The sequence below is a fragment of the Hetaerina americana genome, unplaced genomic scaffold (genome assembly GCF_022747635.1).
Source record: "Hetaerina americana unplaced genomic scaffold, ioHetAmer1.1.p SCAF_1, whole genome shotgun sequence".
Classification (NCBI taxonomy): domain Eukaryota; kingdom Metazoa; phylum Arthropoda; class Insecta; order Odonata; family Calopterygidae; genus Hetaerina; species Hetaerina americana.
Genome location: NW_027286069.1, coordinates 4,990,312 through 5,015,980, shown reverse-complemented (window position 1 = coordinate 5,015,980; position 25,669 = coordinate 4,990,312). Strand labels below are relative to the sequence as shown.

General features: G+C 34.9%; 1 protein-coding gene across 1 annotated transcript in view; it reads right to left on the bottom strand.

Moving 5' to 3' along the window:
• Positions 1–10,125: 10,125 nt before the first annotated feature.
• Positions 10,126–25,669, bottom strand: part of Piezo (piezo type mechanosensitive ion channel component) — a 175,267-nt gene continuing 159,723 nt past the window's right edge. The window contains exons 40-50 of the mRNA XM_071584971.1: positions 25,373–25,456; positions 24,677–24,807; positions 24,427–24,585; positions 21,496–21,622; positions 19,803–20,050; positions 18,866–19,047; positions 17,469–17,594; positions 15,696–15,872; positions 15,310–15,610; positions 12,964–13,084; positions 10,126–11,816 (exon numbers count right to left, since the gene is read on the bottom strand). Coding sequence (XP_071441072.1) covers positions 11,478–11,816; positions 12,964–13,084; positions 15,310–15,610; positions 15,696–15,872; positions 17,469–17,594; positions 18,866–19,047; positions 19,803–20,050; positions 21,496–21,622; positions 24,427–24,585; positions 24,677–24,807; positions 25,373–25,456 — 1,995 coding nt within the window. The 3' untranslated portion in view covers positions 10,126–11,477. The remainder of the gene's footprint in view (positions 11,817–12,963; positions 13,085–15,309; positions 15,611–15,695; positions 15,873–17,468; positions 17,595–18,865; positions 19,048–19,802; positions 20,051–21,495; positions 21,623–24,426; positions 24,586–24,676; positions 24,808–25,372; positions 25,457–25,669) is intronic.

Genomic DNA, 25,669 nt, shown 5'->3' with positions numbered 1-25,669 from the left:
TCCCCACTATCACAATCTTCAACATCACATTGCCTATCAAACTTCTCTGCGTCCATCTCTCCTGCCTCCTTGGGATTATTTCTGACCATGCCCACTTTCCATTGACCCACCACTTTCAACTTCCTCAAAACTACAAAATTGCTTGTTTATATTAATTCTGATCCCATACCTATCACACTAGGCTATCATACTCTATTCCACACACTATCACTTGGCTGATAGATGAAATAAACCTTTTGTGACTTCCTCACCAACTTTCATTCTTTCTCCAGTCCTTCTCATGCCTCTTTTATCATTTTGTCCATATATATGTCAAAAATCATGTGTTACAATGGCCAATTCTGTCCAACCCCCCTTCCTAAAACTGCCATTCAATCACTGCTCATTATTTATATGGCACCACATGCGCCTTTGCACTTCCTGAACCCAAACTGATCATTCCATCAGTAATCACTTGCCATCTTCTCCATCCTATTATTGATGATCCTAAGTACCACTTTAGCTGAGTGCAAAATCAAGTCTCTTGTTCCTTCCATGTTTCCACAAACCCTTAAATAGTTCCGTGGAAATGTTACCTACCCACATGGCATTATTTGATTTCAATTCCCATAATGCCCTTTCTATCTCACCATCCAGTGTACCTGGACCTACACTATCCTCATCTATGTCATATTCTCTTTCTATACCTAAGCTTGTTAGCCTTATGCACAATGTAGCTACCATTATCATGTAGTTCCTCTATGTATTCTTTCCATGTCAAATATTTTCTGGTTCAATTAATAATTTTCCTGACACATCTTTGATTACTTTCGTAGATTTCCCAATCTTACTTCCTGACAGTGATTCCAACTTCCTATACAGTGCACCAATGTCACCCATCCAAGGTATAATTTCTACTACCTCACACTGCATCTTTCACTATTTTTCTTCTGCCCTATTAGTTTCCCACCTCAGTTCACCATATATATCCATGTATGTTCTTCCACCTAATTATGTGGTTACATTTTTCCATTTCTTTCTCTTGTCTATCCTCCCTATCATTTTGTCAGTAATCAATATTTTCCTGGTCATTTCCCATCTGATGCTCACAGATGAAAGTTATTTTATTAAGTTAGGCCCATTTGGTTATAAAAAATATATTCATCAGAAAAAGTTTTTATTGAATATTTTAGTCACCTAAAAATCTACTTCATGTTTCTAAATAATGGCCATTCACTTCTAAGAACTTTTCATAAGGATACATAAGCTTCTTTAATCCCTCATCATAGAAATTTGCCACCTATGAATTAAAACAGTTGATGATGGTGGTGTTAAGTTCCTCATCACCTTCAAACTGTTGTTCACCAAGCCACTGTTTCAAGTGCAAGAAGAAGAAATGTCGCTAAGTACAAGGTCAGGACTGTTGATAGTGGTCCAGAAACACTCATCCAATCAATATTCTTTGCTCTGTTTGTCAGTCAATGAGCAGTACCCACCTTCTAAACAATTTGAAATAGCTGAGCTTTTCCATGACAATTGTGTAAATAGTGGTGCATCCAACATGAGGAAATTTATCAGCCAGAGCACTGATTGTCAATTGTTGATTAGATCACAGTCCACTTTTTGAACGATTTCATCACTCTGGATACTGAATCTGCCACTCCACTCTTCATCATGTGTGGCTACTTTTGAAGTCTTCACACCCTTGCCCTCACTCATTATCATAGGTCCATAAACTATACACAACTCTGAATGACTTTGGGTAGCTGATGATCCTTTTGTCCACAAAAATTGAGTCACAGCATGCACTCCAGTGCCTAACTTTAATATTGTCCAATTGATATTCGTCTCAACATTGAGACATGTTCTATATAAATAAGTGTGCCTATTGTGGTGTTTGAGTTAAGTTGTCATCATGATTGAACCATGTCTCCAGCAGGACTCAATTTCTGTCTCCCTGTAGTCAATACTTATTCCTAACCTGTGGTCCTTTCTTTCTTCTATGAGCACCCACAATTATTTCCTCTAATTGATAATGTACCCTATCAACTTCTTCTTCCCAATGATAGCTTGGAGACATGTAGACCTAAACAATGACCAAGTTCAAGGGTTCAACCGTTACTTCTACAAATAATATCCAACTACCTACCTTCTCTATGTTTAATATACTTTTCCTACCTTTGTGTTGAATACTATTTCCACCCCTCGCTGTCTCTCTTCCCCTCTGCTTTATAGTAATCTCTAACTATTGCTCCAGTTTCTCCTGCTACCCTTCCATCTCATCTAGATCAACACTAAAATAATTATATTTCCTCTCTTCATCACCCACCTAATATTTTCTAATTTCCTCATACTCAACATCATCCTAACATTCCAACTCCTTATTCAAACTGGGTTGGTTCTTTTCTGTGTCTTCTTCCCTACTGCTGCTGTCAATATTACATGGCTAGGATTTCATGTTGTGAAGATGACCATAGAAGTCTTGCCTCTCCCACTGCCGGGTACAAAACATGGCCCAGCAGGCTGAGTGATGTATTTGCCAGGACTCTCATTATATATATATATATATATATATATATATATATATATATATATATATATATATATATATATATATATTCAAACACGAAAATCCACCATATGGTGAAATAATATTCATTTGTATGGATATAGATATAAGGAAAAGGGAGAGGAACACATATAAAAGACACAAACATTATTACATACACATACATAAACGCACATACAAGGTTTGTACAAAAAGTATCGCTAACAATGTTTTCCTGACGTGTGCGTGAAGTGTTTAATTCAAATCGTTGGTTAAGTGTGTGCATGATTGCGGATCATATTGGCATTGATAAGATGGCAGTGCACACTATTATAACTGAAAATTTGGTGATGTGAAAGATCTACGCTAAACTCCTCCCGAAGGTCTTGATGGATGACCAAAAGCAGAGTCGGGTGTCTGCTTTCAAAGACCTTCTGAAACGGCATCGCAACCAAGGGACCCTAAGTGCCCATCAAAGAAGATTGCATGCATACCCTTACGGACCTTCCGGATTCCGCCTACCAGGGAGCCTTCAAATCATGGGAAAGCCGCTGGCAAAAGTGTGTCGACGCTCAAGGGATGTACTTCAAAAATGTTTGAGGTATCGTAGCAATATCTGAAATGAAAATATTTTTCCAAAAATTTCCCAGATAGTTTTTATACAAACCATGAACGCATGTTTAAACATTCATATAAACACATGTGTATGTGTGTGTGCGTGCATATTTATTTATGAACATATATACTGTATAGTGGAGAGGGACATGGTAGTCCAGGTGGTAGAGCGTTGGAATACCAACCCGAGGGCCTGGGTTCAATTTCCAGGCATGCCCCTGGACACTCTCAACTTCACTTCAGTTTTGTGGTTTGCAGGAAAGATGAGTAGCACACTTCATATTTATTTTTGCAAGATAATTGCGATTTCAAGGAACTCATAGGGTACAAAAACGTCTCGTACACAATTTATTTGTTCTCAACATGTGTTGCACCCAATTAACATTCAATATTTATTTGAACATATTCTGGCAAAATGGCAGCAGCAGTGTGTGAATGTTTACTTCTATCATGAGCAGTGATTGAAGCTCCAAGTCCATCTTTCTTTGACATTATCTCCCCACTTTCAACATTTTAAACCACCTTCGAGCTATGCTATAGGGAAATCATACTCTACATTAGCCTACCGTTAAATTAAATAGACCTTATCAGAAGATTTGTTCAGCAAAAAGCTTAATTTTAACGCAGTGTTGAGTGTTACCTCCATCATTGCCTAATGTACTGAAAATGTTTCAACTTGCAACACCTTCATCTGATGGAATACTGTAGTCAAATCAGCTATTGTGCCACTATGTCACCATTAAGCTAACGATAAAAAGGAAACACTGAATTTGTCCACAAATTACACGTACCATGCTAATAAAAAATGTATGATCACTTTTAATGAAAAGGTCTTTTAGATCTTATTATTCTGTTGATTTAACTAATAATAAACTTAAAAAGCTGATGGAATAAGGCACTATATGCCTTATATAATAGTTTTTAAAATTACCTTAATTTATAATAATTAACGGAGGTCACGATAACTTAGAAATAATGACAATATAGCATTTAATTCTGACTCTCTCTGGATGTCTTATATACCACCAATTAAAATTGGCGTTGCACATCTATGCAACCTAAGAGTACACATATGCAATGCAAATACACCTGTATTTCAGGCGCAACGTCTAGTTTTAAGTTTTATCATTTTATTTTGACTATACAATATAGGTTTTATTTCCTTACGTACAATATCATATTTTTAAAATAAAGTGAGAGGGCATGGAAATACCTCTAAAAAAAGATCCATCACACAATGATAGCTCCATACGCTCAATTCAGTATTTTATCAATATTACTTCAATAAAAGACTGGAACAAACTTTTTAAAGAAATATAATGAATAATCTATGCGTTTTCGAACTGAAATAAATCAGCTATTAATCCAATGTGACCGCTATGCACCCGGTGGCGTACTTTTAGAATTTGAAACTTGTTTGAATTCTCCTTTTTCTCCCTGGTCATCATGGGTTACATAGTGGCCATACTTTTTTTTTAAATCACCAAAAAATAAAGAATTATCTCGTCATAAATCATGACAGTCAATTGCAAGGATTCCTGAATACAGTTAAACATATCTAAGCAAAATAAATGACATTAAGTATGCATTTTTTACTCCAATATTTTTCTTGAAGCTATAAGTATGAATATATTCTTTAGTATGGCTCTGCATACATGAAAACCTCTACAACAAAGGATAAATTTTGCCCTTATACCAAACCAATTTCTTAAGAGAATTAAAGAACTAATACTTTTCTCTTCCAGAAGAACACAATATGCAAACAATTTTAATATTTTTCTCTTTGTTACTGCACTGCATAAATTTATAGAAGTAATTTGAAGATAAAATGCCATTCACTAATGGGCACGGTAATGCCTGCTAATGAGTCAGGAATATGCTTAAGGACTCCACCAGTAATAAATTTGTAGGTTGGCTTCTATATATCACAAATGCAAAATTATTCCCCTTTGTAAACAAGGTAATATTGGAAGGTGATGAAATAGTTTTAGTACAAAATATTCACTCTTTATCACATTTTGAATTTATCCTTATCTTTCACGTTGTCAATCTGAGTGGTAGTGATTTCATTCATTTGTTAGTGGAAATTCACGTAATCCTACACTTTTAAAGAATTATGAAAAATATTCATCTATGTCATTATAATTTGAACTTCTAGCTTAAATTAAAAAATCCATTACTTTTTAACTGATAATTGTTATTTTCCTAATTGAAAACATTTCACAATTTACTATCATCAATAAATAAGAATATCATAACTGAAGTTTGAGAAAAATTTGCACCTATAAATTGCAGTGACACTCTATTAGAGTCGTGAATAATAAACAAATTTGGAAAATTTCTTTTCCACTCTGACTGAGAAGATATTGTTAGAGAATTAGCACATGACTGCTAGATTTTATGTACTATTTATGCAGGATGCTTCAAAATACGTGCACACACACTCCACCATAATCTTCTTCACAATACATTGAAATAAAAATGTATCTAACACAATTAGCTGAGGCATTGTTTTCCCATAAAAATATGACTGTTCGGCAACTTGCCAAAACTGAGATGTCGAACTTTTGTTGCACAAGTGAAAGTATAACTCAACACTATTTGCTTGCATGTTTGTGAATGGTTTACTTTCCTGTGCATTTTATTTTGCATGAAGTGATGAGCAACAACAGTCTATTTGGAAGGAAAGTTTCATTCCGTCATCTCAAGAAATACTCTAGCTGATGTGATCAGGAAAGCTGCATAATATCAGGCAGTCTTTGATGCTTAAGCATCTTATACTCACAACTCTGTGGAACACATAAAAATCATCAAAATCCATGGCTGTTGAGTATCAGATCAGGAAGTCTTCCAAAAATTTCAGGATTATCATAGGATTCCATTATAATCTTTGGCAAATGGTAGTGGAAGAGGACTTGATTGAAGTCATTTCTGAATGACAATCTGTTCCTAATTCTATACCTGACAATAGTTTTGTGTGATATTTCACTTTTCAAGGATTTCGCATGATGACAACTGTAGAGCCTGGCCTCTCCTATTCCTGGGTACAAAACACAGTCCAGTGGGTCAGGCCCCATTGTTGCTAGGACTCTAACTCATAATTGGTGTTAGATAAAATCATGAGATGAATAACCGAGGAGATTGATTCCCCATTGCCTTCCCCAATTGTTTTTTTAACAGGAAACCATTACTGAAATGGCCACCTCATTAGCGGCCAGATGCTAGTGGTCTGGCTCCTACCATTCCAGCTCCATGATTGCTCCTGGCATGGGTGACCCTGCCAGGAGCAATTATCAGTGTTTCCAATTACACAACCATAGGGTTCATTTGAAGTCATAACCCCTTCCACCCCATACAAAGTTGTAGTCCATGGGTAGGGTATACTATGTGATTAAAAAACCCACAGCAATCAACTCAAAGGTTTGCTTTAGAGGTAAGGGTGGAGCTGAACTTAATGTGACACAATTACCTTCCCTTTTCTTTGTAAATTACTCTTTCAAATTTACTGAGCAAATATTGACCTATTTTTATTAATGATTTCAATATAAAACCAACAGCTGCTTTTTTGTACAGTCGAAAGTTTTGTACACTGAAAGATGAATAGGAACAATCAAGAACTCCAAGTTTGTAATATAATTCCTATTGATATTGGCCATATCATTCTATTGGTACCATAGGCTCAATTGGTGTCTATGGTCATGTTTTATCCTCGTGGTTTAAATAAGTGTTCTGAATATAGAATAAAAAATAAAATGGGCTATTAGACTGCATTATGGTGATGATAATATGAGCAAAACTGAAGAATTAAAGCATGGCTAAGATTAGAGAATTTAAAATTTTAAGGTATCTGCACAGAAAACACAATTGAGGAGTTATGATCATACGAAATACTAGAATGAAATATTCAAAGAGCTTAGGTTTAATGGGAATGACCAGATATATCAGCCAGGTTTATTCCTTGGGTCATAGATGAAGCAGTCAAATGTCCTAGAGAGTACATACATTATAACATCTACTTCATACATTATTGGTATCCAATGACAAAGCAGATGTCCCATTTTTCTAGTATCTATTCTCACTTTATTATCCCCTGATGGACCACATATTAATGAGATGTTAAGAGGTGAAAAATCCACCATGAGTCAGAAACAACAGGATACCATTAACTGAAAGCAAAGGTATACAATATAGTTGCTGCAGATATGAAAATCACTTCCTTTCCAAAAAGAATATTGCTGTTTTATACTTACAGATTTTTACCAATATCTAGTCAAAATCATCCCTAAGTTTTAGCATGATTATTTTGGATTGATCAATGCAAGCAAATGAAACATTTAAACTGTGTAACTATATAACAGAAGAAATAAACCCTCATTCTTTCAATTATAATGTCTTCCAAAATATTTTTCAGAAAATACCCTCTTGAAATCTGCATGCAGAATCTTCATCAGATAAATGATGAGAGCAAGATGTCTCAAAATATGTACTTAACATCTTTCCCAATGGACTAGAACCTTAATGCGGTGGAGGGGCATGTGTATTCTGATCACCCCTAGAGCTGCGCTGGTGAGAAATGATATTTAATATTCATGATATATGCTCCCGGTAGGGTCACCCATTCCAGATAAGTAAAAGGGAAGGAGCCAGATGAAAGGTAACCTGCACAGTATGTTTCTCTGAGGTGGCTACAAAAGGCATCTGATCCCAGTGGGGCTGCCAGTGTGTAATGGTGTCACATTAAAAACACTATTGAGGAAGACAACACGAAAGCATGTCAATTATTTAGCCCAAGACATTTAGGATAGATATTATAATGAAAATGAGTCCTGACAACTAACAGACAGCCCAATCGGCCATTTGCTGTGCCCAGCAATAGGAGAGGCAAGGCTTCTGCAGTTGTCATCTCATGAAATCCAGGCAAATGCAGAGCAAAAGAGACAGGTAAACAAAAGCTGAACCAACCAACTTGGTCATTGTTCACATCTGATCACATGTGATCAAATGGAAGAAATAATTTCTTGTTCCTGGTAGAAAAAATTTGAGGTAGGGGACGATGGTTTAAGAACAAGGAATAACTAGAGGGAGAGAGCAATAAAGTTCTGCAGGACATAGGGATTAATCATAATGAACACTGGGTTCAGACACCACAAAAGGCATAGGTAAATATGGAAAATACTGGGTATTCAAAAAGATATCAGCAGGACTATATTATGGTTAAGCACAGATTTAGGAACAGCATAATCAATTCACAGTTTCCTGGTAGTGGATGTGGACTCAAGACAATTTAGTAATTATCAAGGGTTGTGTCCAATTAAAAAGATAAGGCAGGGGAGGCAGGTTAGGAAATGGAATGCAGAAGCATTAACTGGAATGACAAGGAATGAGTATCATCAGGCTGCAGAGAAATTTATGAGTGAAGAAACTGAGCTCGGTGCTATCAAGGAAAAATAGGAACATATCATAAAAGGGATATCAAAAATCACAAATGAAATAATAGTAATAGAAAAAGGGCAAGGAAATTATGGACTATGGAGATGATTAGAAAGATAGATGAGAAAAGGAAATGGAAGAGTATAAACACAGAGTTAGGTAGAAGGAAGTAAGTAATAGGAAAAAAACAAAGGGTTTGCAGTTTTGAGAAAGAGCAAGGCTAAGTTAAATATTAAAGTAAGAGTTCATAAACTATTACAGGTGGAAAAGTTTACCAATTTCACAAGTTTTTTGGATCAAAATGGCCAAAGTAGTAGGAAAATAAGAAAAAGAACTGTGCTATTCAAAGATGCTTTTGCAAGGGTAAGGGCATTGATGACAGGGACATTTAGTAAGGATTTTATGAAATGGCTCATCAAAAATTTAACATGGAGTATGGTTTTATATGGCACAAAAACATGGTCAGTGAGTAAGATGATAGGCAGAGAATGGAGGATTTTGAAATGTTAGTGCAACATAGGATGGATAAGGTGAAATGGATAGAAAGGAGAACAAATGAGCAGGCACTAGTCATAGTGGTAGCAGAGAGAGGATTGTTCGTAGAACTCCATGGGAGGCAAGAAAAATGGATGCTTTTGATTGGGAATAGGAAGTTGAAGACTGCAGAAGAATTTTAGGTAGATGAGAAAGGGGTTGGAATAGGAAAGGCATGTTGGATGGAATGAAGAGAGGAAGTATACAGAATTGAGGAGGAAATTACTGAAGTGTCAGATGTCAGGCTATGTTTTTGGTTAGGAGAGGTAAGTAAATGAATCATTGTGCAATTTTAGAGGCTTCATCCACCCAAAAGCTATTTTAACTGGTAGAATACCAATAATAATGGTATTATATGGGTAAATCAAAAATCAAGGTGGCATCAGTGCCATCTTGATTTTTATATGATTGCTAATTTTCATATGATTTTTAAATTATTGATATATGACTGCTGAGCAAGGTTGGTAGATTTGGAGCTAGGTTGATGGGTTAATCTATCCAAAACACAATTTCCACCATTTACAATGAGTCTTTCATAGTCTCCACAATATTCATTCTTATCTGCAAGCTAAACAAGTGCAAGGACCAACACCCACCACTAAATGGGCAAGGATTGGGAAATGGAAGCAATTTGCCTGCTTCCTCAGATGTGAGCGTATAGTTTGACAGTTTCAATAAAAGCATGCCATATGCCACCCTCCCCCAAAGTCTGCAATTTAACACTCAGGATTGCAAAGCAAAAAGATGTTTCTTCGGTGTATACCCCAGAGATTACACACTATTTTCTTACTCAAAAAACTATAAATTCAGCCACCGAACAGTAACAGTATTAGATCCACTAAAAAAACCTAATTCTTGATAACCAATAACCCATACTTCATACATGGATTGAGGTTAAGGAAAAGTCAGTAATACCATGGCAGACTTAGGTACAATGGCTATGACCATTACTTTCTCTTAACATGACAAATACATTAAATAGAGCATTTAATATATCATACATAAAAAAGAGCATTTTATTCACTGTAGGGGCATTCTCAAAAGAATCAGAACTGCTGTAAAGAAACTCTACATATATAAAAATAAGAGGCAACAATGTATTTGAACCATTATTTAAATACATTTAATATTCATAAATCAGGGGTGAGAAAACTCTAGGTATTGGTTAAGGTCAGGTCCATTTAAGCACTTATCCAGCATGTGCAACAATTTATAAATTAAGAGCAGCTGCAATCAAGCTCCATTTTTTTAATGATATACAATTTTAACCTACCTGGAGCAGGTTTGTTAACCTTTTGTCATGCTGACTGCGTAACACTTGCTGAATAAGCATTTTTTAGCAACATAACACAATTTCCCAGAAGTTGTTCACTCTCGGTTCCTAATTAAGCTCACTGTGCCATTATCAACTTTCAAATGTGGACCGACTAAAACTAATACAGCTTACCACCATACAAACTTTCTGGCACCCCTGATGTAAATATGTCCCTTTGTAAATGTATACAACCCAAAATAATGCTTCCACTAATTTAACCACTATACAATCACTTTGTATTAAAAACGATTCTTCCTGAGTATGTTCATCATAAAAATCTTGATTCATAACCAAGTCATTAATTAACATTGGGAAAGTGGCATTTTTATTTTTGACTTTATGTAATGGCATTTTCTAAAAATTCATGAAAAATCTCATAGTACCTACAAATTGACAGCCTTTTCATATGAACAGAATTAATTCAAAATACAACCATACACCCTTCATTGATAGAACACTTCCTCAGAGCCAGAATATGTGAAATCAAATTATTTAGTTATTCAATGAAAACGCCAAAATTAATTTCAAATTGCAATATAAGTTTCTGGGAGACTGACTAGACCAGTTATTACAGTGATACAAATTGCTAAAACCTTAATTAATGGTAAAAAAAAAGTTAAGCATGTGGCCCCATAAACCAAGTACATCTGATACATAAAACATAATTAAATAAATTAAGAAGTGATGATCTCACTTTGGCATTTTATACGCCTACTAAACTAAACAAGCTTTATGACCAAACATACTTCACTCTGGCTGACCCACTTTGCTGTCTCTCAAATGTCAATCAACACCATCTTTTATCCATATAAACTTACTGTTTTCACATTTCCACTCCATTTAATTGTGCATGTGTCTTTTTTTAATAATATTAATTTAAATAGCTAAATGCTTTCATAAATAACAAACTATTCCTTGGATTATAAAAAAACTGGATTGCAGCCTACGAGTTTGAATTTTTTTATCGGAGCATCCACCTTTTTTGAACTGATTGGTTCTCATCATAGTTTCAAGCCAAAAGAGCCTCTTCGTATTCAATCAGTTTGAGCATGATATTCAAGACCTCTCCGGCTGAGCTCTGGGAGCAATTGCTCCACTGTCTTCCATCAAAACTAAGGCTGCAGCATCGTCAGGATCATCATCGTCATCATCTTCATCGACATCATCATCTTCCTCTGGCCTTGCCCGTCTTGCAATCCCACCCCGACTCCCTGGTCCAGACCCAGCGGGTGAAGGCCCATCCGGGCCTGGTGGGGCCTCTATCGCCTCCCCTTTGGGACGTGTCCATTTGATGAGTGTCTCCGGAGAGCGATAGAGGAACACAAGTTTGGCAAAGAGGTCCTCCTCCAGGTCTAGCTCTCCACTCTCACGAACCAGGTAGATGTCCAGACAAAGCTGAAAGGATGGGATTGGCAAAATATGTATATTTTTTAAGGCAACATTTTAAAAGAAAATTCTCATAAAATAACTGTCATTTAAATATTTAATTTAAGATCTTTAACTTTAAAACACTGCAGATGAAGTGATGTGATGTTTTAGGGTTTGACTGTAACCCAAACACACCAGTATTGCTCACATATACCCTTCCATATGTTGATTGAAATATAGTGTTTAATGAATTGTAAATTATAGTGTTGATCGAAAATCAAAAATTTGATTAATATTTAAAATAAGCCTCCAAGAGATGTAAACTGCGATAATATATACTGATTTGGGATTTCTTGCGATAAAAATTACCATATAAAGTAGACATCTAACTGAATGGGTATGGATTACTTGGTATGCACATTAATGAGATTTAACTCTGTATCATTCCTGCCTGTACAATATGTCTTCAGTTGATTAAGAACTACAACTTAGCACCTATGGTATGTGGATCACATTCATAAAATGTTTAATATTTCAATTCAAAAAGAACTTCCAAGAAAATAAGAATGAGTTATCATGGAAAGGAGCCTTGAAAAAGACCGAATGAAAATAGTTAATTACTACACAATGCATGAAAGTGCACACAATGAATTAACATCTTAAGTTTCTTGAATTAAATTTGGCACTTCATCGAATTGAAATTGAATTCACTATCAATATATGCACAGTTGCTCTCAGGTGGCCTTTAATAACCCTATTTTTCATTAGGGTATAAAAATGGATCAAGGTGCTCAGTATGGGCAGAGAAAGTCACCTGACTTATTGTTGTTAAAGAAAAAAGAAAGTTCACTGCAATGTCAGTTATAATAACAAAAAAATCTTAAGGAGAAATGAACTAGATTAACTCTTACATTAATATTTCCCCAATTACAGTGAACCTGATTGTATTATTTAAAGAGATTCAAGATGATATGAACAAATTATAAACATTTTTTCTCTAACCAAAATGGTGGATGTACAAATACTCTATTGTGCTTCCACGTGACCTGGAGTATCTTGCGTCTAATTACTAAGTGGATGACATATCACATAACTTCCTCACACTGTAATTATTTCTGAGAATGGTAAAAATGAATTTACAAATAACAAGTTTCATAATTAATTAACGGCATACCTGTAATATTCTATCCACATATGGCATATCTTCAAACATGATTCGTTCGGCAATACCAGTGAAGAACCCTCTGCTGAATTTGCTCAGCAAAATCACCATTGAGGTATAGAGACCAATGATCCTGTAGAAATAAAACATGCAAAAATAAAAGCAAGGAAGAAACCAAGAAGACCAAAAATGATTTGTAAAATATTACCCTATTTTGGCTGGTTATGACATAATTATTGTGACTTATGCAATGATAAAATGTATGCAGGTATCATTGGATTTAAAGTCTGAAAAAATTAAGTAGTGCTATTTTCATGGTTTTTCAACAGATCATTTTAGATAAATAACATGGTGTTGGCCATAGCCATGCAAAAACCAAGAGAGTTGAGAAAGATAAGTGTTAATAAGAGGAGGAAAATAATGTGGAGGAGGAGGAGGTGGTGAGAAAGAGGAGTGAGAAGGAAGAAGGGAAGAAAAAGGTAACACACACACACACACAGACACATGGTGTCGTCTAATACTTCTAAGATACACATATAAGACAAAAGCAGTATAGATTTGGTTACAATGGGCCTCCTAGAAGATAATCTTGAAAGAACATGTTAGAAAATACTGCGCCCCATTCTTCCAATGCCACTTTAAAAAGAGTCTATTTCAACTATTAACTAGTGCTTTTTTATGGCCTTCATGTAGAATCTTCATCTTTTAGAAATAAGTAGCATCCTGTGTGTCCTACTGTTACCCTTCTCCCACTCTCTTCCATTCCTCTTACTCACCTCCTCCTCTTATTCTTCCACTCATTTTTAACTTCATTTTCAATTTTGAAATGACCATGGTCAACATCATAAAATTTATATTTACTCACTGGCCATTTAAAAGGTCTGAAAACAAATTCTCCTCTTTTAATGCAAGATGATATCATAAGAAAGAAATACCATCTACAGTTATAACTTTAATTAGAATTCTGATGCATCCCAACCAACACAAGAAAAGTTTAGGGAGTAAAAAATGTGTGAGGAACATTAGGGATTGGATGCAGCATTTAAGTTCATCCTCACGTTATTTTATCTTTAAGTGTACTACAGCCACGGAAAAGGGGAGGGAAGGGACCCATACCGGGGATCGGAGGTGAAAGTTTCAGAGAATTTTCGACAATCTTTTCTCATATGGGGCGTACTATGTCCCTGTTGATGTTCAAAAACATGATTTTTTCAGTTTTTTGTTCAAAATTAATTAGAAATTGCTGAAAATACTTCAGCAAATGCTATGGTTAGTCCTTCTTCCTCTGCAAAATATTTTCAATCTAAAAAGGTCTTTTAAAAGTAAGCAAAAGTATCTTTTATACTTATCTTAAGATAATAATACATCTCAAGCAACATCCCAGCATACATTCAGCTCATCCAGTAATTTGCTTATAATAAGCATACAATTTCAAACATCATATCTCTATTGTTGTGTTTTTCACACAGGTGCTTATTTATTTTTCATTTTGTAATACATGTACCAAGAAGCTTGCAACTCATAGAGTATTAGGACAAGTTACGGGATCAAATAGAGCACTACAACTGTTTATGATAAGACGTAAACTATACAAATGTATAAGACAAGATGTAAAATAAAAAGTCAGAATATTAGCCTTGCAAACTTATGACAAAAGAGAAAAGGACACAAATGTGCATGCTTGAGCAATACATCTTGAATAACTGAAAAAGGAAACAATGATAATAAAAAAGTAAAGGGGATACACAATCATTTAGAAACTAATTTCAGCACATACCACAGGTACTCCTTAAATTTATTTAAAAACATTTTAAGAGAATGAGCACACATCATGTCATAAAGCAGATCATTGTAAGTTTTTCGGGTACCAAATGGTTTTAATGTCATATCTTGTTGAGAGTAAGGTGTCGGCATGTATGTAATTTGAAATACTTAGGCAACAGGCAATATCGTATTACAATATAATTAATTTTTAGAGAAAAGAACTTTAATTGATGCTATTATTAAGCATACAGATATTCTTCAATTGAAGAGAAAACTTGATTAGCAATATATTTATGGCTTTTTAAACATTTTTATTGATAGAGGAAGTGAATTTTACAATTTGCTTGAACAATACTGTGGGATCACCTAATATAGCTATAATGTATGAATATTTATATGCCTATCATTAACTCTTCTTATCAACATCTGCACAAGAAGTTATAGTTATGTGCAAAATTATTGCTATTTTACATACCTGCTAAACGATTCAGTTAGTTTTATATATATTGTAATCTGCCATTTAAATTAAAAACAGAAAATTCGAAACAGAGAATAAGTTAATACTTTTAGAGAAAAATATATCTAAATACTTACCCAGCCCCTGAAATGAAGCTGAAGAAGAAGCCACCTGGGAAGGATTTATCATTGAATGTATAAACAGTAAGATAATCACATTCTCCTGATGTTTGATTCACAGGGTCATGGAATGGAAGATGAGTAAGAATGGCCGCATAGACATTGTCTATACAAATTTCCCCTAGCTCCCACCACTCTGTCACAGATGGTATTCCTTGAATTGACCCATAGCGTAGGTTTAGGGTCAGGTCTCGGAACTCTGAACCCTCTACATAACCATCACTATCAGGCAATCGGCCCCACCAATCTGCATTATCAACTGAAAGAATAAAATAAATAATTTTTCAGTAATAACAGTAAATACACAAAAATAAAGCCAAAATCTCTTATTTAAAGGATCTCACCTCCTGAGCCAGTTCGCCTCATTAGTTGAGACACTGGAGTTACTGTTCCCTTATTGGAAACTTTTAGGAACTTTGGAAGCACAGATGGCAAAATTACAGGAGCAACAGAAGTATTTCCACTCAGCATGGCTGCCAAACGTTCACGCATAGGATTTCGCTGAGCCACTTGCTTACCTCCTGAATCACACAATGATGAAGTATCTGATTATTAAATAGTCACATGAATCTTCATTTTAATAAGATCATCAATTGTATTATAGCAAAGTGCACTATCCCATTGGCACTTTCATTACTGAACATCATAATTTGGCAGTATATATGAAAACACTGCAATCCTTTTCAAGAAAGGAAATGAACCGTGAATGAAGGTGAAAATTAATGAAAGGAGAAATTAATCTGAAAACATTCATCAAAGTAATATTGAAATGTTCTACGCCTTATAATACGTCAGATGTAGACATGATAAGGATTATGACTTATTTATTACAATTAGAAGGTACCATCTGATAAAACTAAAAGGATTTGTTCATTGGTTTGTTCAAAAGAAACCACAAATATAGATTTTGTTCTATTCATGATATTGGTGTACCAGAATTTAACTGATTTTGATGACTTTGATAATTTTTAACTGTTTTCATATTATTTATTCTCCTTCATTGGTAATTTTCATATTTTTGTTCTCATTCCTTTCATATTTTCCATGAAAATATGTGTTTGAAGAACACCAGACCACTTCAAAGCTCCAAGCCCTAGGGCAGTGCCCTAGTTGACCATATTTAGTTCCACCACTGCACACCATACATTTATTCATGTGCGATCACATATGTGACCTGAATCTGTCTCAGTCTAGTCTGGCTCAAATGTCTTACAGTTCTTTATCCACAGTGATTATAGGAGGCTATTTTGAGAGACAGGGGTTTTCACTTAAAAACACTTTGAACTATACAATCATTAGTTTGGTTGTTCAATGTTTTTTGCATAGATAAATTTTGGGAGCGCTTATTCTGGAAACTTTAAGTCTGGCAAATGATGGCACTGGTACATCTTTAGAAATAACTATCATCAAGCATTGAGATGGATGAAGAAGGAAATGGAAGAATGTGAGCTCTGCATTATGGAGAAAAAAACGAAGAACTAAACAATTAACTGTCGCAAAAAATTAAAGGGCTGAGGAAACATGGGGGAAAGAGGAGTGTGAGAATCTGAGAGCTTGCGGAGAAGGGAAGTCTGAGGATGCTATTCAGTTTAGTGAAGAAACAACCAGGGTGTAAGAAACGAAATACCATTTACACTATTAGAGGGTACAAAAGGTAAAATATTAATTAAAGAAGAAGAGGTTACAACAAGACAGAAAGAATATATAGAGGAATAATATTATAAAGATAATAGGCCAGGTAGTTTAGATAGAGAACAGGAATATGACATTGCTAATCATAGCTTAGTGCCAGGAGTATATGACTAGGAGATAGAAAAGTTACTACAACAACGAAATTTGATGATTTATGTGGAAATAGTCATAACCTTGAAGAACTGTTCATGCATTTAGGAAAACATGGAAGGAAGAGTTTTTGCAAGCTAATTCATTGTGTTTATGAGGGAAAACTTTGGCAAGAAGACTTTGTTAAATCACTATTGATGCATCAAAAAAAAGGGAAAACAGTAGCATATGAGAACTATAAGACTAGAAATTTTGATTTTAAACCCAGCAATGGTATCAACAAAAGGATGGAGAAGAAACAGCCACAAATTCAATTATTCAAATGAAAAACTTACCAGACTCCTCGTAATGAATGAAAGGATCCATTGTAATAGTATGTGAATCTGTACTAATTCCAGAGGTGTCCTTTTTTGGAGGTTTTCGTGATATTGTCCATGTTAGAGTCACCAAAATTGGCTTATCTGGAAGAAGATAACATACTCAACAAGGATACATGTAAGAATGAAAAAGCCTATTTCAATACAGTAAATTATCAAAATACATGTATTATGAATAAACCCTAATATTTATTTACAGCATACAAATATAATAGGCATAAATAACTTAAAATAACAAAAGGGGCATCATCTGGCAATAACTGGAAAAGTTTCTAGACTACATACATAACACCCTATCAACTAGTCTGTTCTGAAATAACATCAATATGACCTTAATAAATACCATATCTGAAAAAAACCACTCTAAATAAAGTTAATTTTTGGACTTAGACAATCAGTCCATCTGGGCAATTAGTCAACAGTAAACATTGTGGCTGGTACTGAATTGAAAATCCACTATACTCATTAAATGAACACCCCTTACACATAATGTTTCCCCAAGCATGACCTCAAATAATTTTTGGAAATGACTACTTATGTCTCTCCTTCAAAAGAGAATCATTTATTCCAAGTACGCATTTGAAAATGAGATTATGAGATTAAGTGCAAAACTGAATTCATAGTGTGACTTAATTATAACAGCCTGGGAGCTACTTTATCAACTTCTGTTCACAGACATGACTATACTTTATATTTCCAGGTTTGATTGCTCATTTCCACAATTAATTTCAATTTCGTACAGAAAATTCTACAATTAATTTAAAATTTAAACCTTCCTTAATCTTTTCTTTCATTCAATTTTAATCATTTACTGCTAACTAACAAGACATATGAGCTCTTATGGCTTCACTTTAAAGTAAAAGTGGGAAATCTACTACAGCTATAAAAATTAACCAACATGGTGGTTATATTTTTATGGTTATAAGAGATTTCTCATTTTAACTTATCATTTACAGGTCATCATGATCTTTAAACAGATATTTCGCATGAAAATCATTATTTTCTCCACTTTTTTACTATTTTTCATATAAAATGTGAATTGAAGGATGGTAACCCATTTATTATGTAAAAACGTGCTATTAATGAAAATGGTGATATAAAAGCAATTCTTACACCTAAATTATAGCCCAAATGCCTGCAATAAAGACTGTATCTGATGTTGTTTACATGGAAAATTGATGTCATGCAAGGAATGTATGAATATATATAACATGCTCATTTTTATTTGCCGTTTCTTCTTATAACCTTGAATCAATATAATCAAGTGACTCTCTTATCTCTTATACTGAGAGTTCATAAATACAAAAGGCAAGGCTACAGGGAGCACGGAACATGTTAAACCTTTGCTATCTTACCTGAAAGAACTTCCTGAATCATTTGACTTTTGCCTGGAGGGGACACAGTCCATGTAGCAATGGAGCTTCCACTCAATTTGGCAACAGCCACATCCTTCCAGTCATAATTTGAAAGAAAAGTTTGAGCTACACGGTCCTTTTTGTAAACAGATCCAAATGAATTCCAGCTGTTTTCTGTAAACCTACAATAAGAAAAGTTTGAATTGAGTAAAGAAGTTTCTGAAATGTGAATTCAGAAAAATAAAATATTTATGCATGCATATTTTGACTCTATAATGCTAAAAAAATGATCAATGTTTTTCAACTGTTATGGGGAGAGTCATCAGGAGAGCAAAAAAAATTACAGATATCAACTCCTATTATCCAAATCTCTGTATTTTGTTTTACAGAAAAGGCAATCGAATCCTGCTCAAATTCAATTTATCACAATAATTCAACCAACAACAAAAATCAACAAACAATAAATGGTTCATCAAATGGTATAGGAGCATTATCCCTTTCCTTGATTAAAGTATTTGAATTACCAGCTAGTACCAATCCTTGTGTAAAGCATGACTGGGTTGAACGAAAAAGTGCTCTCCAAATTCTAAGAAACAACGGGAGATGCCGCAACAGTCACTTTTAACGGAGTCATCCACTATTATGCATTTCAATGCAACGATTTCAGAGAGTAAATATCATTAACCTTGACTGGATCCAAATTATGTTCACCTTTTTAATAAAGTGCATGCATTATTTTTTCTAAATGCAAAGAGATGTGAAGGTAATGCAGTGAATGACAGAGGCATTGAAAAGAAGATTTGAAATGGATGGGCTATCAATATAATTAGATGTAATTGTAAAGCTCTAATTTTGTAACCTCAGATGCAAGAGGAAAAAAATGGATTCTTTCTATCAAATGTAGAAAGATGGATTAATGACTCAAGCTTTAACTCACCACAATAGAGAATTATTCTGAGCTGACATTCGGAAGACAGGCTGATATGCACCCACTCGTAATTCAAAGGACACATCGTTCGGAAGGTTAGGTTCACCCACAGTGCCTCCCAAGGCAAAGAGGACGAGAGGAAACCAAATGATGGCAATGATTAGGATGAGTATTATCCCTCCCACTAAGTATTTAATAAGAGGTCTCTTCTTCTGACCCCTAGGCTGAGGATACTCCTTTTCAGCCCGGCGGTGACACTAAACCAAAATATAAACAGAGAAATTCATTTTAATATCTTTAATCAGGTACATACAACTATGGCTTCATTCAAAATGATGGAATCAGAACAGTGCTGACAACATGGCCATGAATCTAAGCATACAATCTCATTTGAAGAAGTTCCGTTCTCGTTATTCATTTCATTTTAGAAGAATACAACCCAGATTTGTTATGGATTTACAAACTCTTACTACTTGGCAACAATTAGAGCAATAGCATTGGGATTAAAGGCTATTCTATGTCCAGTTACTTCTGCAGAAATGTAATTTAAATTGGAGGCGCTTGTATTCTGTCAAGAGTGATGTAAAATTTTCTAACTTAAAATTACCTTCCAACTTGATTACTGATGTTGAATCCGAGTGTTTTAGTACAAAAATTAGATCCCCAAAAGGTGATTTTAAAAGATTTCTACCATATTTATAATATATACATATATACACGAGGGTCATCCGGAAAGTAGTACCCGTTCGTGAAATAAAGACACAAAAGTAAATATTAACAAACATAAAAAATTTTATTTGAAAGAGGATACTTTAAACTACTTCTCAACATAATCTCCAAGCAAATTAAGGCATTTGTCATAACGTGTGACAAGTTTCTGTATTCCTGCTGCATAGTCCTTCGCCGCCAGCTCATTGAGATACGCGAGGGACCCATCTTGCACAAATTTTTGCATAATGCAGATGGTGTTTAACAATTTCATGAACAATTGTTCGAGAAACATTGGGAAAATGCTCACAGATGTCATCAATTGTGACGCGCCGATCGTTCCTCACGAATTCGTCAACTGAGCTCACCAGTTGGTCTGTAATGACAGACGGTCTCCCCGAACGCTCATCGTCGTGTGTGTTCCCCCTCCCCATGTTGAAGTTGCGACACCACCGCCGAACAGACGACTCGTCCATTACATTGTCTCCATACACCTCCTTTAATTGGCGATGAATATCACATGGGCGAACGTTTCTTGCATTGAGGAATTTAATCACTGCCCTCACTTCACAACTGGCGGCGTTCTCAATTTTTTTAAACATTGTAAACAATCACAGAAACAACACAGGCAATGCTAGCGTCACGCAACTTGGCTCAGAGAAGGCAGACAAGCCACTGAAGCTATCTGACCTCGTCCAGCGGCTACTCGCGTCGTCAGCACTTCATGCGGCACGAACGGGTACTACTTTCCGGATGACCCTCGTATATAACAGCAGGGATTTATTGGGTCAGTTACCATTTAGGTTAACAAGGACAATGAAAACCTTAAGTATTTTATATTAGCATGTATTAGTAAAATATTTTCCATTGGTGATAACTACATTATTATTACAGTCATTGGAAACTTTAAAACATAATACAGCATTATTCTAATTGAAAAATAATAAGAGGAATTAAAATAAAATTGCATGATGCTTGAACTCCAAAAACTTACTTTTGACTGGAATATGTGAGAAAATATATCTTCTAATTTCAGCCAGTCTGAGAGGGTCATACTGGTATCTGTCCATATCCAATCCATTACAGTGCGAAGCTCAAAGAGAAAAGGGACCAGCATGAATCTTTAAAAAAATTAATAAATGAATATGTATATGAGATATTTTTCACAAAAATGCAGAAATCACATTAAAATAATAAAACAATTGTTGACAGCCATATTCTAATAGGTGATGGTCAAGTTTACATTTTACTAAACTTCATGGCATATGAAATTACACACAGTTACATTTATAACCAGTTAAATGAAAACTTCAATTGTGGAGTACCTTATTGCCCTCCATGAAATAAAACATTCTCCATCAAAACTTTGTGGAATTCCATTGCAATTTATTCATTGATGAAAACTTTTTGGCGCAAATGCATGTGTGTTTGACATGTGTAACCAGAGTGACTTTGTATGTGTGGTCTGTGAAAGTTTTCCATCGATCAATAAATAGTCCTCCATTACTTAACCTGGTATGATGCATATAATGATGCTCCCTACTTCAATTACGGATTGATGCTTGTTAATGCAACATTTTTACGGTAATTTATATGCAATTATTTTCTTTTGTTTTGCCTTTATCAAATTATGCATTGAATTCTTACAATGGCAGAATTTTGATGAATTTTGCCAGCTTTAAGTGACACACTCGTTTCCAATAATCTTGATTTAATGTTCCATACTACCTTGATCAAAAAGTTCCCGGAATAACCACCGTGTGGCGCTCCCATCGTTCCGATTTGAGTTCTGTTTTTTTTTGTTAAATTGGTACATCTGTTGTTGATATTCCCTTTAAATCTTAGTGTCATAACTTGACATTTGCAAAAGTTACGTAGCCAAGAGTACATCTATCTCTGTGTGTGTTGGCGATTTTTTTACAATTTCAGAAATGGATTTAAATTTGCAACAACGAACTTGTATTAAATTTTGCGTAAAAAACGGATTTAGTGGCGCACGGACGTTGGAAATGTTGGAAAAGTGTTTCGGCAACGATTCTCTAAAAAAACGGTCGTTTACCAGTGGCACGAGCGGTTCAGAAGTGGTCGTGAGTCAATCGAAGATGATGAACGCAGTGGCAGACCATCGACATCGAAAGTCGGTGAAAAAATTGATAAAGTAAAAGAAATGTTGGTCAATAACCGCTAATTAACCATCAGAGAAATAGCGGAGGACTTGAACATTGCCTATGGATCCGCCCAAGACATTGTGGTTAATGATTTGGGTTTCCGTCGTGTAGCAGCAAAGTTGGTGCCAAAAGACCTCAATTTCATGCAAAAAAGAGACCGTGTTGACGTCGCAAAAGACATGATTTGCGAGGCTGAATCCGATCCCACATTCATCAAAAGGATCATTACTGGAGACGAGACGTGGGTTTATGAGTACGACACGCAATCCAGACATCAGGCAAGTGAATGGCGTTCACCAAATGAGCCGAGACCAAAAAAACCACGTCGTTTTCAGTCAAAAGAGAAGGCAATGCTGACGGTTTTCATGGATTACAACGGTGTAGTGCATCATGAATTTTTGCCAGAAGGCCAGACAGTAAACAAAGAGTATTATTTGGGCGTTATGAGACGTTTGCGTGAAGCAATTCGCCGAAAGAGACCAGAAATGTGGGCAGAAAACTCGTGGATTTTGCACCATGATAACGCACCGTCGCACAGTGCTATCATTATTCGTAATTTTTTGACGAAAAATGCAACAAATACCATCCAACAGCCACCGAATTCACCTGATTTGGCTCCCTGTGACTTCTTTCTGTTCAATCGAGTTAAAAAACCATTACGGGGAACGCGTTTTAGCAGCCGAGAGGAAGTAATGGAAAAATCGCAGGAAGCACTGATGGACATACCGAAAACCGAATATAAAAAATGTTTCGAGGATTGGATCAAGCGCTGGCATAAGTGTGTTGCAGTCGATGGGGATTACTTTGAAGGGGACAATATAGATTTAGATGAATAAACTTGAATTTTTAATTTTCTGAATAAATTCCGGGAAATTTTTGATCAAGGTAGTATATCCCGGGATAAGACAGATCTTATAACATCTAAATCTGGAAAATTTATCCAGATCAAGTACTCTCTTGCATCAAATTCGTTTCAATTGTAATGTTCTTCCAATTGATAATCTCTGCATGGCTCCCACCAGAATCAATTTAATTATCCAAACTGATAATCAAAGCCAGCCAGATTCAACAATGCCACCTCAGGTTTCCCACTGGGCTTCTTTAATTGACTTTTAATTTGAAATTTCAGATAAGTTTTATAAAATAGGTCAAACATTTCTGAAAGTTAATGCAAATTTTAAGCTAACTACTCTCTGATGAGATACCAATAAGGAGAGGTGCACACCTATCTCCAACTCAAAAATTGTATTATTATAATAGTATATCATATGAAAGCATCCAGTAACTCTATACAAAATTTTCCAAAATCTCACAACTTTTGGGACAATCTTTTCCTTCGATTCCACCAATTATAATAACTTTGTTCACCAACTGAACTGCCACAGTGGGTTATCCATGCAATAATTATAGAAATACTAAATAAAAATCACAGCAAGTTTATCACAGATGAAATATAAGAATTTTGGCAATTGAAATACAGACTGCAGTCACAGATGGCAGGCATTGATGAGAAGTTAATAATGTTACCCTTCATTATTGAATATAAAAAACATTCCCCGAAGGCAATTCTTTTTTTTTATCTGTTAGAATATTATTCAAAGGCCTAACTTAAATAAATGTATCTACATTAGGACATTGCATAAATGATCACCTTAAAATTATTAGAATTGAGTACTTCAGAAAGCTCAGTTCAGAAAAAAATTATATCAACCATTCAGAACAAGTTATTTGAAAAAATTAGTCTGTATTGGACTTACCCCTTGAACAGGAACAAGTTGACATAGTTGTACTTCTTACAAAGGAAGTTGCCTAAAATTCTAGTGGGATATCCACTACGGATTTGATAAGCTGATAGGAGGAGGTATATGCATTTGACCACATACCATATCTGTGGTGGCAGAGATGCATTGAACTGTCTACAAAAATAAAAAACAGAGCCTTGTTAAGTACATCTAAGACAAATAATATTAAATATATAGCAAAAATATGTTTAGAAAAAACACTGACCTTTCAGTAACACCAGGTAGTACTATAAACATCCAAATGTGAACACCGACTACCAACAATATTTGGAACAGTATCTTACCCAAAATAAATTTCCTCAAGAAAAGTGCACGATCTATTACCATGAGCGCAAACTGAAAAGAAATGTTAAAAATCAACTTCATTGGAATATAGAGAAATAGGTTTACGATTTTTAAACAATTGCTAATAATTATAAAAATTAAAGAGTTATTTATAGCAATTATGTCAGAAGGGCAATTACTACTCTATGGGCAGAAAACAAAAAATACATTTGAAAGGTTCCTTTCACTCCTTTCAACAAACAAACATAGATAATCTTGAAGAAACACATAAACTTAAGGTTTATGAATGAAACTTGGGAAAAATATGAAAATCAGCTCAGTTTTTCCAAGGGGTGGTGAGATTTTTGTGACTTTCAATTTTATGAATGTAAATTCAAGGTTTTGATTGCATGGTGACTTGTCCAAATCATAAAAAAATTAAGTAAACTTAAGGATTACATGAATTTGGAGTATGGAAATCCAAGATTTCATAGTAAGCACAAAAAATTCTAATACCGCTCATACTAGAAGGTAAAAAAACCCTACACTATGACAATTTTGAATTTCCTTTTTACATACTCGTAGACAGTGATCACACTACTGTATTTTATAATCTCTTGTATTATAATTAGCTTACCTGAAGTATAAGCATAACAAGAAATGGCACTGGAACCTTATTTTCCTCTATATAAGCTGTCACCCCTCCATCTCCTTGTTGGGTCTGTAGCAACAAAATGATTTGATTTAAATTAATTCCTCTGTGAATGGTGCAATGTCACAGTACAAATACTACTATTTCTTTTAGATTCCTTCTCACCAAATATCAAAATGCAAATATTCTAATGTTATTTTATACCTTCATAATCTTGAATTTTCAAGAAAATTATGGAAACTAAATTTAAAAAATTAAATAAAAATCCAATGTGTCCCATAC